We start from the raw sequence: 17,486 nt of genomic DNA on the forward strand, positions 1-17,486 counted from the left end.
CTCAAGGTCCCTGACCCCAAATCCCCCAATTCCCTACAACACCAGCAGCTATCTGACAATACATTGCAGGTGTCCCCCAATGCACAGTGAAAAGTGCCAACAGCCAGTAGGCCTTCGGGTGCTGTGGAGAATGCTGGGAGAATGCTGTGGAGAATGCTCAAACCAGACAGCTCTCCTACTTGCAATGTTGGCAAATCTTACTCCGGAGCCATTGCTGGGTATTGACAGGCCCCTGAGATAGCTGCAGTGCAGCCACCAGCCTCTGGTATCACCATCTGTGTGACATGCCTCGTAGGGCCTCAGTTCCCCAGCTGGTTGTGTTTGGCTGAGTGGAGGTGGGAAACAAAGTATTGCACAGAACCAGAGACCTATTGGCTTGCACACATGGACTAGCCAGCATGCAGATGGCACGTTTGCTCAGCGAGCCGCTGGGGAGAGTTAGGGGCCTGTGGTGAGGGGCTGATGCTAATGCTATCAGGGTGCCGTCAGTTCTGAACGTTCACTTTAGTCTCAGAGCCAAGCCACGGGCTAAGCACAGCACCACTCTGCGTGTTCTCAAACCAGCAAATAAAGAGGCACAGATACCAGGGCCAGTGAGCCATTCTGGGCCAGGTACCCAGCTGGTGCAAAGAAGCCAATGTATACCATCTGAGAGTCTGGCTGTCCTACGGGAACAGGTGAGGTGTCTCTAGCTAATCACGCCCCCACATGCCCAGATAACTGAATCCAGAAGAAACTCTCTTTATTAACTTCATTTTTTCTTTTTTGGGGAAAAAAAAAATGGCATGAGGTAATTTTCCCTCATGAAGGACACCGTGGATGTCCCATGTCACCGGCCAGGGGGTGGATTCTGCTGCATTGACTAGAGCTGACGTTCCCTGAACACGTCGGGGCATGGCCGTGCACATCCCAGTTGGCACAGTCCGGTTCTCCTCGAGCAAACCCAGCTCCAGCAGCGGGATCGCCGTCACAGGCAGAACGCAAGGCCTGGCTGCCGGCTCCACACACGGCACAGGGGCCAGGGAGAACTGGAAGGTGGTTAATATCTCCCAAGGGGCAAACGGGGAAGAAAAGTAGCACTGCTGCCCCGCCACACAGGCGAGGAGGGCAGTCAGCGAGGGTGGAGGGACTCGCATTTGGTGTTGGCACTGATGGGCACCGCCGCTGTTACCTTGTCAGGGAAGGGCTGCTGTAGCTGGCTGACGTCGAGCGGTGTTATCAAAGGGATGTTGTCAAAGCTGTCATCACCGCCGACGGCGGCACCCGGCTCCTTGTCCGGCTTCTTGGAGAGATTGCTGCCGAGTTTCACCATGGTCAGAGAGCGATGCTGAGAGAGAGGGAGGGAGGGTGGGAGAGGGCCTGGTCAGATAGCTGCTCGCTTTCCAGAGACAGCCACATGTTACCCAGCTTCCCGTTTTGTCAGGCCGTGATTGCAGCAGCGTCTCTCTGTGCACAGCACCACAGTGCTCTGAGCTAACCGAGTCCCACAGTCCCAGGCCAGGCTGCTGGGGTGTTGGCTGCACAGGGGCATGGCCGTGAGTGGGACTGTGCTGCGAGGTGCTGGTGTGACCCCTTCACTGAGCCAGGGGAGCTATGCAAGCTGCTCCCAGCTGGAAATCCCACCGTGCAGCCCTTCCAACCACTGCCACTGAGAAATGGATCAAACCGTCCCATCCCTCACCCCCAACGCTTTTGCTTCCAGCAGTCTCCCAGCAGTAGGTGCAGCCCCCCCAAGACCAATGTTCCCAGAGAGGGGCTGAGTCCCCATGTTCAGATCTGGACCCAGTGCCACCAGGTTCAGAGCTGGGTAGATTGGGGACTTTGTACAGCAGCAAGAGGGCTCCAGCAGCCTCTAGCCTCCCCTTCCCGGCCCTTAGCCAAGTGCATGATACCAACGCCCAGTGCCTGGGGAGCAATCATGGCCCATGGAAGGGGTCTAGTCAGAGTGAGTGGGGCAGAGCAACTCCCCCGCCCCCTGCTGCTTGCCACAGCTCCCCAACAAAGACTGCAACACTGATGGAACATCTACACAGCATTCCTTGCAAGCATGAACACTGCTGGGGCATGCTGAGACCAAGAAATTGCAGGCTGTGTGTTGCAGCGCCCCCTGGTGATTCCTGCCCTGACTTTATGAATGTACTACTGGTCACGGCCCAGGCCTGAGGGTTTTTGAGAGCCTCCCAAAATCTCTCTCAAAGTCATAAAAACACACATAGCATCACCTGAGCCCAAACCCCACCTCCCCTTAACTAGCCAGAGCCAAACTACAGCTCAGAGCCAACCTTACTGAAGCAAAGTGCATGCACATGCCAGTGTCTCTACAGCCAAGTGTTAAAAACCCAGCAGTCAGGCCCCAAAGTCAGGAGACTGGGTTAAAACCCTGAGGTCTGTTTAATAGTCGATGCTGGGTTTGTTTTCGTTGCCCCACTTGGGTTATACTTTCCAGCTTTCCGCTGCAACCCGAAGGACTAAAAACTTTTTAAAAATGAAAGCTGAGTGAGATTATTTTGGCTCCAAGAGCTGGGGCTTTAAGAAAAGCACCAGCTACCGCAAGACTTGTGACAACATCACCAAAGTTGGCAGGACGGGAAGTCCATGGATTTCGGCAGGAGCATAGGAGGTGATCTGACAGCAGCACAATGCCCTTAGATCAGAACACCTGCGAAATACACCGTCTCTCCCAGCTCCTGGAGTTGTCTCATGCTGCAGTCGCACTCTCAGTTCCACAGTGTGCTGTAACCTACGTTTCATTGATTATTCATTTTTACCAGGCTTTCCATCCTTTGTCCTCATTTCCCATAGATGCTGCAATTACCTACTTTCTACAGCCAAAACGTGCACATGTGAATGTCCAAAACAAGACTTAGAGGCCCATATTTAGCCACCTAAATAACATCTTTAAGGGCCAGAGATTCAAATGACAAAAGGTTTCTAGTCTGGAGCAATGCATGGGGAGCATCTGCACCAGCCCATACAAAGACATTAAAAATTTTGAAATAATTGGCCATCAGTTCATGTGATATCCAAAAGTCTAGCAAGCGCAAGCTCTTCAGCACTTAAATACAGAGGCCAGGGTAATAGTATGCTCGGCCTTTCCTGTTATTCTTCATATACTCTGCGGAGGGCTGGTCACTTGCAAAAATCTGTCTGCTCCATTTAGGTGCTTTAAATGGGAGCGGTTGGATGCTGAACTCTTTGAAAATCTGGCCCCAGGTGCTAGATATGGGTCTAAACAACAGTGGACTTCGGAGCCTGACTTTAGGCCTCCTACTTTGCTTGTGTTGGCTGTATTTTCAGCATGGTTTTATGATGTTGTTCAGAAATGTGAGTAGCTCAAAGGGACTTCAATGGGAGTGATGATCAGCCTCAAATAGTCCTTTCAAAACACCTGAATTATTCAACCCTAGGATGCGAACATCTCAGAGACATGGTGACAAAAGATGTGAGAGAGAAGATGAGGATGGGCATGGTTGGGTCATGGGACAATTATTCATACATTCCTAGATTCCAGGGCCCGAAGAGACATTGTGATCATCTAGTCTGACCTTCTGCACAGCCCAGTGACAGGACACAGAACTTCCTCACAATAATTCCTCGCCCTGATCTTTTAGAAAAACATCCCATCTTAATTTTAAAATGGCCAGTGATGGAGAATCCACGACAACCCTTGATTAATTGTTCCAATGGTTAATTACCCTCACTATTAAAAATGTATGTCCTATTTCCAGTCTGAATTTGTCTAGCTTCACCTTCCAGCCATTAGAGCATGTTATGCCTTTCTTTGTTAGATTGAGGAGTCCATTATTATTTGTTCCCCAGGCAGGTACCTATAGACTGTAATCGAATCACCCCGAAACCTTTTCTTTGTTAAACTAAACAGTTTGAGCTCCTTGAGTATCATTATAAGATAGGTTTTCCAACCCTTTAATCATTCTCATATCTCTTCTCTGAACCTTCTCCAAGTTTTCAACATCCTTCTTCAATTGTGGCCATCAGAATTGGACACAGTATTCCAGCACCGGTTGCACCTGTGTTAAATATGAAGGTAAAATAACCTCACTCAAGATTCCCCCCTTCATGCATGCAAATACTGCATTAGCCCTGTTGGTCACAACATTGCACTGGGAACTCATATTTAGCTGATTATCCACCTCTCCACCCCATGGCTTTTTAGAAACTTTAATTTTTCCAAACTCAGGTCTTGTCTACACTAGAGAGGGTTTTGCCTTATAGCTATACTACGTGGAGATGCAGCTTATACCAGCTAAAGAGCTATTTTGCCACTATAGCTTATACTGGTTCCCCAAATAAAATAATCCATGCAGGCAAAAGGATTTTTATGCTGGCATAACTGCATCTACACCGGGGCTTTTGCTATTGTAGACCAACATTATTATGCTGGCAAAAGTTTCTAGGGTAGATCTGACCTCAGGCTGAGCCCTGCCATTGTCTGTGGGTTCTTAAAGCCCTTAAAGCTGTCCATCTCCACCTCCAACAGCACAAACCATAATGCAGAGGGCACAGCCCACAAACCATCAGTCCTAGGGTCAGTCCTTAAATAAGACAAGAACAAAAAGAAAGGAGGGTTGGAGGCCAATGCAGGGCAGAGTTACAGCTGTTTGAATGCCTTTGCTGCACATTTCCTGACCTTCTGGGATTCTTTCATATTAAAGATTAGCTCTGAATGGCCAGGGTTTCTGATTCTTATTTATGGGATAATTGCAACATCCCTGGGAAAGTGTTCACCCTTAAACCACTAATATGCACTCTCATCCTTCACTCCCATGGAACACGCCCTTTATCTGGGAATAGCTTGGGAGATCGGGGTGGGGGTGGCTGGGACAGAAAACAGCCCCCAGTTCAGAGCCCCATCATAATTGTTATTGTTGATTATTTGTTTGCTAGGTGATTTCCATATATCCCTTGTGCCTGAGTAGTGCTCCGAGCCCCCAACTCTCCTATTTCACTGACATGGGGTCCCAGTGGCCCTCTCTGCCTTTCTGTCTATGTTAAATAGCGTAGGGCCAAGAACCGATCCCTGCGGGACCCTACTGGAAATACACCCACTCGAAGTGATTCCCCATTTACAATTACATTTGAAGACCTATTGGGCAGTTTTTTAATCCATTTAATGTGTGCTGTGTTCATTGTATATTGTTCTAGTTTTTTAAACAGCAGCTAATGGCTGGGTACAGCCAAACAGCACTCACTGTAGGACCCAAGACAGGCCTGAGGGGTAGCTCTAAGCCACTTTTCCACTCCCTGGTCCTGGTCCTAGCCCAGGCTGATTTGGTTATGATGGCAAAGTTGTTCTGAGCAAGCCACTAAGGGCCTCTCCACTGGCCAGAGATGGCTGGGGCAAGGTATGCTCCAGCTACACCTACTCCTGTGCCCACCACTCCTGTCCATGGCCCCAGCCTGCTCTGTGGCAGAAGGGGCGGGGAAGGGAAGGCTAGGCTGGCATGGAGCCAGCAGAGCAGGCAGGTTCTGCGCAGAGAGTCTTTTCAAAGAATCTGAATTCTCCAGCCCAAGGATGCAAACTTCTCAAAGACATGCTAATAGCAAAAGCCACTGGGAGGCAAGGGGCCATGGGCCTGTTATACTGACACCTGCAAACTCAGGCTGTGCACAGCCCTCAGCCATGCCCTTCTGAAAGACCATCACCTCCCAGAGCACAAATCATAATGCGAGGCTGCAATCCAGACACCATCAGTCACAGGAGTCAGGGTTTGCAGGGCAGATGCCGACCAGAAAAGATCAAAGAAAAAAAGGCTGGAGGCGGACGCACCGCAGAGCAGAGTGCAGGCTGCTTGGGTGCTTTCAATACACATTTCTACACCTTAACACGGATGGATTTCTTCCGAGTGTAACCGTAGCTCTAAATTTGCTGACTCTAGAGATAATTACACCATCCCTGTGCTGCTTTTTACCCATCAGCCACTGTGACGTGCTCCCAACCTCAGGTCCTCTTTAACTCAGGTTTGTGTGATTTTAGTCTTGGAATACGCGTTCAATGTGGGTAAGTCTGAATCCAGTCGGCACCTGGGAAAAGGACCCCAGTGTCAACACTGCCTCCTGATGCTGCAGCAACAAGGGGGGAAACCAGAGAAATGTGAATTTGTTTAAGAATATTTTATTAGAAATCCAAAAAGCCACAATCCCACAATTGAGAAAGAAGGCCACACTGGTTAAAAAACTAACCTGATTTAGAGGGGAGGTGAAGACTGCTATCACAATTAAAAATAATATATTAACAAATGGAAATACAGTAGAGACGAGAGAGCCAGAAGCATGGGGCCTGATATGAGGCCAGAGGCCTGAATTAAAGTCAGGCCCTGCTTGCAGGTTCACTGTCTGGTATATGAACTTGGCAAGGACATGGCTGGTGTTGCAAAAACACAAGCATTCCTAAGAAGTACTAGACACTATGGAATCATGTAAACACATTCCAGAAGGATAGTACCAGAACACCCTGATACAAAGATATGGAATAAACACACTCCCCAGAGATGATACTGACCCCACCTAAAGAGAAGGTCAGGATGACGGCTAGAGATGTTTTGATCGAATCAACAGGTACAAGGTATAGGGTGGTAACTACCACATCAGAGGGGTAATGTGTAATTTGTTTGTATCAGTGTATAAAAGAGGGGTCACAGAGAGGGTGTCTTTGTCTGGCCTGGGGGAAGCAGAAGGTCCGGTGGCTCACTGAACTGGTCCATTGTAACGAGCATACGTGTTTTAGTATCTCTGTAGAATCTATGGGGTGCTGTAACTGTTCTTCATTGACAATAAATCTGACCAAGCGCCTTTGCCACTGAACCAAGTCTGTGGTCTTCTTTGGCAGTTTGATTGAGGTCTACTGTGCCAGCTGCCTGGCCAGAGCTGGTGCAGCACACAGAAAGAACACACATGCAGCCAAAAACTGACAACAGGAAGCAAAGGGAAGTTGAAAGTAGCTCAGAAGCGAGCAGTTGTAGAAAACTGATAAAAGAAGCAAAATGACAGATGAAGAACACTATGGCCAGCAGAGTTAAGGACGATAAGAAGGATAATAGGAACAAAAAGAATCCAAACAATGGTATTGGTCCATTACTAGATGGAACAGGTAGAACTGTCAATAATAATGATGCAGAATAAATAATGATCAATAAATATTTTAGTCCTGCATTGTGAAAAAGCCAGATGATAGAGTCCTATCACATGATGATGATGCTTAAACACCTTCCTTTCCACTAGTATCTCTGGAGGATGTAAAACACATTTTAAAATCAGCAGGTCTGTATAACCTGCCTCCCAGAGTTTTAAAAGATCTGGGCAAGGAGCTCATTAGACCACTGATGTTGATTTTGCACAATTCTTGTGACAATAGAGAAGTTCAAGAAGACTAGAAGGAAGCTAGTATGCCAGTATTTTCAGAGTAAACAGGATGACCTGGCTAATTATAGCCTGACACTGATCTTAGGAAAAATAATGGAATGACTGACATGGGAACCAACTGATAAAGAATTAAAGGAGTGTAATGTAATTACTGCCAATCAACATGGATTTATAGAAAATAGATCTGTCAAACTAACTCCATATATTTTTTGATGAGATTCCAAGTTTGACTGATAAAGGTAACAGTGTTGGTGTAATACACTTAGAGTTCTGTAAGGCAAGTCAAACGACTTGGTACCACAAGACATTTTGATTTAAAAAACTAGAATGATACAAAATTAACATGGCACACATTAAATGGATTATAAATTGGATAACTGATAGGTCTCAAAATGTAATTGTAAACAGAGAATCACCATCAAGCCAGTGTGTTTCCAGTGGGGTACCACGGAGACCAGTTCTTGGTCCTACATTTTTGTCAATGACCTGGAAGAAAACATAAAACCGTTGCTGACAAAATCTGTAGATGACACACCGATTGGGAGAGCAGTCAGTTCAGTAATGAAAAGGACAGGGGTCACTGATACAGAGTGATCTGGATGACTTGGTAATCTGGGCACAAGCAAACAATAGGACTGTAATGCAGACAAATGTAACGATATACATCTAAGAACAAAGAAAGGAGGCCATTGCAGTTGGGGGAGGCTATCTTGGGAGGAAGCAGTGACTCTGGGCTTGTCTACAATACAAAATTAAGTCAACTTCAGTTGACGTACAGCCACCACAGTAATTAAAATGGTGGTTCACGTCTACACTTGCTCCTTCTGTCGACGGTGCACGTCACACTGACAGCTGGGCCCCCGCCACCCTGGCACTGACAACCCGAGGTGGGCCTGCAATCTCTGCCCTGCCCTGGGTGCCTGTGCAGAGCTGGACACAATCATTAAGCATCACCACTTGGGTTTGGGCCTGCATCCTTCAGAGAGGCGTGAGTTCTGGCACAGACCCCGGGAGCTGCTCCATGCTGGGGCTTCGCAGGGCGTGTGGGATTGCAGGGCACAGGCCGGCCAGCGGCACTGACATGGCCCTTCTCTGTGTTCATGCCGGGTTGGCTAGTCCCCAGGGTCAGGGACCGGGCAAAGCAGAAGGAACATGGACCAATGTAGCCTCACTACACGGGGGAACTGAGACAAGGAATGCAGCCTCTCCTGAGAAGCAATGCCACTCTTGACCAGGCAAAGGCTGAGGGGTGGGGCCCGGTGGGGGTTCAGGGGCTTGTTTGCGGTTGATTTGAGATTTAGCTGTTCTTCCCATCTGATATCTAATGACGCTGTATTATCAATATTTCCACCAACTGGAGAATCTGGAGCTGTGGGGGAGGGGGAGTGAGACCCCTGCCACATTGCAGAGGGGGACCCCATTGAAGTTATGATGATGTAGATTTTTACCGATCACAGGACACCTGCCTGACCTTCCTCTCACTGACCTGTCTGGGGAATGCGATTTGATTGCCTTGTGCTCCCAGACTGCGGTGGAAAAGCCTCCTGGAAACTAATGTTGCCTTCAGCAACTGTGTCCCAGTCGAGGGCAGTGCTGCTTTCCCATCTCCCCGCAGCGCCGCGGGGCAGTGGTCTGAATGCAGCGGGAGACACGTCCAGCTCAGATCAATGCCCTGCACGTATCACGGGCAGCTAAACAAAGTCACCCCAGACGTGGCTGGTGGCAGCGAGAGCCCGGGGGCGGTTGTCACCCACAGGAGCAGCTCTCAGGCCAAAGGCCGCCTGCTGGTGAGTCTCACCTGAGGTACAGCACTTCCTTCCTAGCCGTGACCGCAGCCCTCTGCTCCTCACAAATAGCTCAGACAGGCGTCCTGGAGGGCAGGGCACCAACACGTGGGCACACTCCGCCCTCAGCACCGCACAGCACGCATCATTGCCGCTGCCCTGCTTTCCCAGGGAGTGAGGAACTGCAGAGCCAGTAGCTGGGCGGACTCAGCGCAGAGCTGTGTCCTAAAAGCATTCGACTGGGGCTGGATACTGATTTCACCTGCCCCACAGCACCAAGGACTCTGCAGGGGAGTGCGGGAGAACAGAGCCTTGCCCCTGCTGACAGACTGGTCTATTGGCGTCACAAGCATTAGCCAGGGCCGTGCAGTGGTACACAGTGCTGCGCAGTGAGAGCAGGAGCGGCCTGGGGAGGTCTTAAGGCCTTGCAATTGGTCCGCACACACACACACTGGAACTGCCCTTTGTTCGGATTTCAGCTTCGCCCAGGCGACGGTCCGGGTGCAGATACAAAATCGACTAAGAACTATGCAGAAACGAGGCACCCTGGGCCAATGCCGAGATGAAAGAAAGCCTCTCAGCAGTGCTGTTCCTCCCACCCCGCCCACTAGAGAAAGCCCTGCGGCAGAGGTGAGCTGTGCAGAGAGCCCTGGCTGTCTGTGCAATGCAGCCACAGAGGCAATGGTCACTTCACTGAAAAGGCCAGCTCTAGGCTTAGACCCATCCCCTGGGATCCGCCAGCTGACTGCCAGTGCCATGACCTGAGGAGGGGACGGGGCATCTGGCCACTGGGCCCCAAAGTGTTTAGCACTTTGAATGGTACAAGCAGCTTAAAAAAGCTCCTGGAAACAATCTGACACCTAGGGCAGGTCCCAGCGTCCTGAAGCAATGGGCCCCCTGCAGGAATCCAGCCCAACTCCCAGGGGCATGGATGTAAGTGCCAGCCCATGGCTCAGGCTCAGTTCTGCACACACGTCCTCCTGGGTACAGTGTTTACCCCACTGACGCCTGTGGGGGGGCTTCTAGTGGCACCCCTGGGGGGTCAGCAGGAACAAGTGACTGGCTGGCCCCATGCGCATCACACTAGTCTGTGCAGCACCCAGCACCCTTTGAACACAGATACAATTTAAATGCATTCACCCATGCAGAACGTCACTCCTGTGTCTCTGGATCTCTGAATGAACGGCCCGCGCGCTTTTTCTTAGCAATCGGCTCCAATGGGGAGTCAGGATTCGTTTGTAAATAAAGCCAGCCGTTATTTATTGAATATGTTAAATGCCACCATGGACATAACAGCCAGGCAGGTCTCTCCCTAGCTTTTACATACATGGTGCACCTGTGATGAAATCGCTGGTCATTATGAGGATCCCAGCAGCAATGCCCCCCTCCCTGGGGCTAACTCCTACTCGAACTATTAATTAGGCTCACACTGATAATCTCTAAATCGCAGTGTATTAATCTGCTCGTGCAGAGCAGGACTCTCTGCTAGCGACGCCTCCTCATGCAGCTGACCCTTCCCAGCCAGAGGGGAGATGACAATTTCCTTAAAACCAAGCATTTTGTTATTATAGATTCATAAAAGAAAAACGCTGCTCTAACTAATCACTCAACCGTAATCAACAGTACAAGCCGGTGTGGTCCCCAGAGCAGCTCCGCAATGACACTCCACACGCAACCACCCTCTGACAATGCTTGGTTGCCATTTCCAAAGAAGACAGCTCAGCCCCCCATTAGCACCCCCAAACGGAAGCAGCCATGTGCAATGGGAAATCACCCCTTCCATTTCAAAACAAGTGTGGGTGCATCCCCACTTAGCATCACACTTCAGCTACTAGACACAGAAATTCCCCTGCATGTCGTTTATTTTCTCTTACGCACACCATGCTAGCTTGGGCCTTCTAGCGCAAGTCTGGAATAAAACTCCCCCAAAGTCACAGATTTCAGCCAGAAGCAAGCATTGTGGTCAGTGAGTATGAGCTCCTGCACAGCACAGGCCAGAGAATTTCCCTCCGTGATTCCTGAACCCAGCCCATATCTTGTGATCGAGCTAGGGTGTCTCTTTTAGGGTAGAGCTACTCTGAGTTTAGCCCTGTAAAACTGAGAGCAAAAATCCCACGCACCCACTTCTGACTTCAGTGGGGCTCACCGCAGTGTCAGTCAGGACAAAATGGGCTCTGGCGTCAGCGAACTCTCCAGTAGCTGTCGTTGCTGGGCTAAACCTGGGAGAACCTGAGGTGTCGATTTGACTCTGAGAAAGGACTGTTGGGACCTGCCTTATTTATTACCAGAGCCAGTCCCAACAACCAGCTCTAAACCATGAGCCAAACCCTCAGCCGCTGAACTGCTCAAACGCCCATTGATTTCAATTTCCACCTTCTAAGACTCAACCCCCATGTCTGCAGTGACTGCTAGGTGGCAGGGTCCCAGAGCTCAGGCTACAACCTGAGCTGGAACATCTACACCGCAATGAAACAGCCCCTTAACCCCAGCCCCGCCAGCCTGAGTCATAGGCTTTAAGGTGAGAAGGGACCATCACAATCATCTAGTCTGACCTGCACGTTGCAGGCCACAGAACCTCGCCCACCCACTCCTGTGATAGACTCGTAACCTCTGGCTGAGTTACTGAAGTTCTCAAATCATGATTTAAAGACTTCAGTTACAGAGATTCCACCAGTTACACTAGTTTAAACCTGCAAATGACCCATGCAGGACTGCAGAGAAAGGTGAAACCCCCCAGGATCTCTGCCAATCTGACCCAGGGGAAAAAGTCCTTCCTGACCTCAAATATAGCGATCAGTTGTTAGTTCCTAAGCATGTGGACCCGAACCACCAGGCAGACATCTGGGAAAAGAATTTTCTCTAGTAACACAGAGCCCTTCCCCTCTAGTATCCCGTCTCTGGCCATTGGGGCCAGCTGTGGGTTATTAGTTGCAATGTAGACATACCCTCCACAGGCAGACAGGCTGCTTTGGGGCAGGAGCCACACCAGAGGTGGTGGAACTTGTCTTCTTGGCCCCTAGACTCTTTGAAGGTTGCACTAAATGGGGCCTTAGACCAGCGCATTGGGGCTGACAAAGTCTGGCGGGATCTGTTTGTGGGGCGTTATGTGGCACAGAATATCCCTTCCTCTCTCTGCTTTGGGATTTCACCTGGACCTTCGACCCAGTGATCTCACATTTCGATACCAATATTCAGCCCTTAAGCCTCACGTCCCCTCCATCTGTCTCGGGTTTTGTGCCTGGTGCCTCCCACCATGCGGTGGTAATGAGGCATTGCTACCAACCCGCTCTATGGGCTGCATATGGACCATGTGGTTTTACAAATGAAGAAAGGGCCAAAGCGCCGGAGGTGGGATTGGGAGCAGCAGCCAGGCGTCCAGACCCTTGCGCACGCCTGGCTCTAGCATGAGCGCTGCACCGTCTCCTTTAGGCTGCCATGCTTCACTTCACTGCCCGCTCCTATAGACGGGGCCTGCTGGCCTTTGACATGCAGCCAGGCTGCTCGGATGTCGCAGCCAGCTTCTCTGGGGGTCGGAGTGTGGCAGCAGCAAAGTCCAGGGGTCAGTGCAGCAGGAGTGGTGAGTGGAGGTGACAGTGGAAGCCCATTACAGCCACACAGGGCTGCAACAACAGATAAAATGTCACATCACTGCTGATTTGCGCCAGTTAGGGCTTGTTAGCAACATTAGTGATGCATCAGAGGAGGTGGCTAATTACAATGAGTTGGGAACAGCCTGCCTTCAACCCTCCCCTTGCCCCTCCCACTCGAAGGGAGAGCAGAGGAGGAAATGCCCTGCGAAGCTGGCATTTTCTAGGATAGGGCCATGTCTGCCCTAGCACATAGCCTTGGCCGTTTTATGCATAGCATAGGCCATAAACCCTCATCCCTCGGGAAAGCCACTGCTGGGTTTCAGAAGAGTTACGCCTGGGATGAATTTGGTCCAATGGTAACTTTACTTGGAAAAGAGCCCAGAGTGATCGTTTGCTTTGGCAAAAGGCAGCTCAGCTCCCCCACTACCCCAGCACGAAAGGCCTGGCCTTGGCGCATCTTTTGCAGCATGACATCATTCATAGTGTACAGCGCACATTTTGAGTTATTGTGGGTTGCGGTGGCTCGCAGACAACAGGGGGCCTGATCGCCCTGCTGGTGTGGGCGGCTCAGGGATGAGCAGTGGTGTGCTGTTATCCGACACACCGTGGATTGTGGCCAGGCCAGGGATTTTTCAAAATCTCCTGAGGATGCTAAAGATTTGTATCCAGCTGCATGTGACATCTTTTCATAGGAGGACAGACGGGGCTTCCACAAGTAGCTAGCTCCACCTGAACATGAGGTGGTGCTCTCTGAAACACTTGGCAAACATTTATTATCCCACTTCCAAGGCAAAGCTAGTGAAAATGGGCACAGAACTAGACCATGACCCTGCTCTGGGGACCCCAGGAGTGGTAGTTACAATGCTGGTGTTCCATCCCCCTGCAAAAATGCTGGCTGCACTATGATTGCTTGTTTTTTCCCCATATGAGGCTACTGAAGCACTTGTCCAAACCCAACACAACCCCTGGGAAGGGACAGGCTACAGACAACGTGCCCGCCAGCCCTGCTTTGGGCTGAAAGACTGAGCTTGACGCCTCTCATATGGACTCCTTTGTTAAGGACTGGGTGGAAGAAAAAGCTCGATCTGCTACTTCGACCTAGCCTCCTACATCAGACGCAGGAGTCAGGTCCAGCCCCATGCCTGTGACGCAAACACGGCTCAGGTTATTTCTGAGCCCCGCCGCATTAGCGAACGGAGCCGCAGGGAAGCAGAGGGCCTAAAAATAGGAATCCCGGTTTGGCGAGAATGCCAGGAATCGATGAACCGGTACTGGTGGGGACAGAGCGCTAGGGTCTGCTTCCTGCAGAGGGGAGAAGGTAGGAGTAGCCAAGTGAATGCCTTTTCCTGCGCAGACACACAAACCCCATGGCTGTTGGCGTTTTGCCTTTCATCAGCGAGGCGTACAGTATCCTCACAGAGCCTGAGCGATCCACACACCCCGTCACCACCCCACGCTGCAGGCCTGGATCCCAGAGCCATTAAATGGGGGAGGGGCTGCAGCTTCTGCTAAAAAAAGGGGAAAATACAACCCATTTCATTTCCTGCAGCAAAGCGGCTGCTGCTCAGAGATAGCAGCCAGCCGGCATTTCAATGTGGACGGCTATGGAGATGTAAAATCCAGGTTCATCTAATCAGTTTCCAACATCCCCAGCTCTTTGTGTCTCTGAGCTCTGCAAGGGCGGAACCCCCAGGCACCGAGAAGTTTGATAGAGCCATGATTATAATCGCAGGAGTGGCAATGTGAAAACACCAGCCAATACCATAGAAAGAGAAAGCAAGTGTTCTGCTGGGGGCTATTCCCAAACCGCCTTCTGTCCCTGGGTATTCTTGCAATATCAGCTTGTGGTCTGCGACAGGCAATTCCTTTCACTCGTTGCGAGACAATGGTGCTCAGTTCCTCCAAACTTCGCCTACCGAGCCCCTTGATGTGTCAACATCATTTCCCAGCCCAAATTCTGTGCTGCCCGGATCTACCAGGCCTCCCTCCCAGCCCTGAAACCCAGCCACACGCCACTCGTCTCCTCCAGCTAGATGCAAAGGCAAAGGACGGAGAAAGCTGCCTGGGATATCATGCCAGTCTCTGTCTGTGCAATTAACATGCAACCCACACAGTGCACCGGCTCCACAGTGACCATTCCCGCCGCCCCCGGTCTGCTAGGAAGGATTCAGAAATCACTTACGCGGTGGAAGACGCTGCTGTTCTCCCTGCAAGGATACTGCCTGAAAACGCTCTGCTGGGGTGAAGGCAGGCAGGCTGGCTGGGACTGGTTTCCTAGGTGATGTATTCCAGGGCTGTGTGAAGAATTGGAAAGCTTCAAGGAGCAGCCTGTCTCTTTAACAGCACAGCTGCTCACAGCCCTGACTGGCTCCTTGCCAGCTGAGGACCTGAAGCAGTCCCAAACAGCTGTCGCTCCCGGCTGTGACTGGTCTGCATCATCCAGGGGCAGGTACTGGGTGCTCTGCCTTCACATTGACCTTGGGGCTGTCCCCAGTACCAGACACAGCCTCCCTGCCCTTCCCTGGGCAGCTCCCACCAACCTGGTGCACCAGGAGGGGTGGGCACAAAACGCCATCCTTGCCCTAGGCACTCCTGGCACAGGCAAGCACAACCTGCCCACTCCTGGGCAGGGCTGGGCAGGAGCCGGGCCATGGCACTGCAGGGCTCACCCCACACCTCCCGAAGGGCAGTGCTGTGCGCCCGTTCAGCTTATACCCAGGGGAGGTCCGGGTGGCATCGTACTTCCAGCGGATGGCAAAGTGAGCCCTCACTGCCCAGCGGGGCCTTCACTGCACCCTCTGACCCTTTGTGATCATGCTGCTCCATGGTGCCTTTCTCCTCCCCAAATCTCGCAAAGGGCCTCAGCATAGCAGCAACCCCGTCACTGGCTGCTGGTAGCAGAGTACACAACCCACTGCCTTGCTGGACTGGGGTCCTGCCGCAGAGCAGCTCCCAGGGCACCAGCTGTCCCTGGGGCACTGGCGCTGGGCCTCGTTCGTCCTGTGATGGCATGATTGACCCTGCTGTGTGCCTGCGGCCAGGGCACACAGCTCTGTCTCTTCCCAGTGCTCCTGAACATCACACCCTTATTCGAGGGGCTCAGAAGAAAACTGAATCTTTGCCAGAAATGGGACAAATGAAGCTCCCTGGATCCCTCCACCAGGAGCTGAGCCGTGGGTTGCAGTGCTGCAAGACCGTCCCTGGAAGCAGTGGTTGGGGCTGGACTTGGCAATCTTAACAACATTTTTAAGATGGTTCTTTGGTGTGAAATTTCCTAGATTTGTAAAATAAAACTCATCTGAAACCCCAAAGAAATTCCATCATGTGCAACGGCCGCCTCCCCCTCCTAGCGCCATCCCTGGGGTTCGTGCCCAGGCCATCCCCTCAGCACACACTGCTGCCTCGAGCCAAAGTAGTGCTCACTGCTCGCAGAGCTGAAAAAGGCAGAGAACAAGGTCATGAGGGCTGCCGGTCCTCAGCAGCACACGCCGAATGGATGCTAGCATCCATCTAGCTAGCACTATGGCTGACCGCACTGAGACTGGCTTGCTAAAAGGCCTGCTTTCGCTCAGCCATTAGTGCTTGGCTCATGGGATGCAGGCGTCCCTGGGTGGGGTGCTCTGGCCTGTGCTAGTGAAGAAGTGAGACTCAGGGTACATCAGACACCCACGGTGGGCCCATGCCAGCTGGCTTAGGCTAAGGGGCTGTTTAATTAGGGTGTAGATGTTTGGGTTCAAGCTCCAGCCTGAGCTCTGGGACCCTTCAGCTCGCAGGCTCCGCAGTTAGACAGCCCCGTGAGCCTGAGTCAGCTAGCATGGGCTTGCTGCGGGTGTCTGATTGCCCTGTAGACGTATCCTGAGTGATCAGAATGGTTCCTTCTGGCCTTATCGTCTATGAATCTCTCCTTTCCCATCATGCACTAGACCATTTTCTCTCCACCCTGGTACTCTCTCTCCCCATCTCCCCTGTCTCCCCCCAGCCCACTAACCCCCACTAACCCCCCAAAAAACATGCATTGTGAACATTCAGATTCATTCGCTCCGTCTGATTTGATCTGACTTGATCTGACTTGAGTACTGCCCCTCTCTGAAACAAAATGGAACCAGCTTAAGCATGAACCACAAAATGACCCTCTCTTAGGGAATCGTCCTGGATGGATGGTCCAAGGCACAGCCAGGCACCTCATCAGAAACGTGTTTTGCGCAGTGAGATTCTGTACAACAGCCATTGTGTCTACCACATACTACAAGGTCAGAAATGCTGTGCATGAGCCACAGTGCACCACCGTGCAGTGAGAAGTACAAGAACACAGTACTACGCACCACAGCCACCACATTCCCATGATGCATCACCATGACAGGAAATCACTGTGCAAGATGGGAGATGTAGTTTGGCTGGGGAGCCTTGCACATAGAGGAGAATGGGGTAACTATAATTCCCAGGAGGCACTGCAGTGGTATTTGCAAATAAAAAATGTGGGCGTTCATTTTTTGCTGAAGAGCTAGCATTTTCCCTGGTGCTTGCTGTGTTGTTGTAGCTAGATTAATATCCTGGGACCAAAGAGACAAATATTTTCCATGGGCAATTTTGACCAACAGGTTTCTTTTTTCATTGTCGTCAAAATTTTCTGCAAAACAATAACCCTTTTCCAACAGGCTGTACTGGACAAAGTAACAAGGGGATGAACTATGATGCCCCCTTGGTCTCTTTTTGGGATTATTAAAAAAGAGTC

The 17,486-nt window shown here is 51.0% G+C and overlaps 1 protein-coding gene across 6 annotated transcripts in view; it reads right to left on the reverse strand.

The window, feature by feature from the left end:
- CALY (calcyon neuron specific vesicular protein) overlaps window positions 1-17,486 on the reverse strand; it is a 61,814-nt gene that overhangs the window by 17,202 nt on the left and 27,126 nt on the right. For 4 of the 6 annotated variants that reach the window (XM_067538720.1, XM_067538728.1, XM_067538755.1 and 1 more), the window contains exon 2: window positions 1,172-1,327. In XM_067538720.1, coding sequence (XP_067394821.1) covers window positions 1,172-1,327 — 156 coding nt within the window. Of the gene's footprint in view, window positions 1-1,171; window positions 1,328-14,936; window positions 15,049-17,486 lie in introns of all 6 variants that reach the window. The other 2 variants (XM_067538745.1, XM_067538736.1) reach the window with 1 other exon arrangement.

The sequence above is a fragment of the Emydura macquarii genome, unplaced genomic scaffold (genome assembly GCF_026122565.2).
Source record: "Emydura macquarii macquarii isolate MOO-44397 ecotype Brisbane River unplaced genomic scaffold, CSIRO-AGI_Emac_v2 contig_67, whole genome shotgun sequence".
NCBI classification, from domain to species: Eukaryota; Metazoa; Chordata; order Testudines; family Chelidae; genus Emydura; species Emydura macquarii.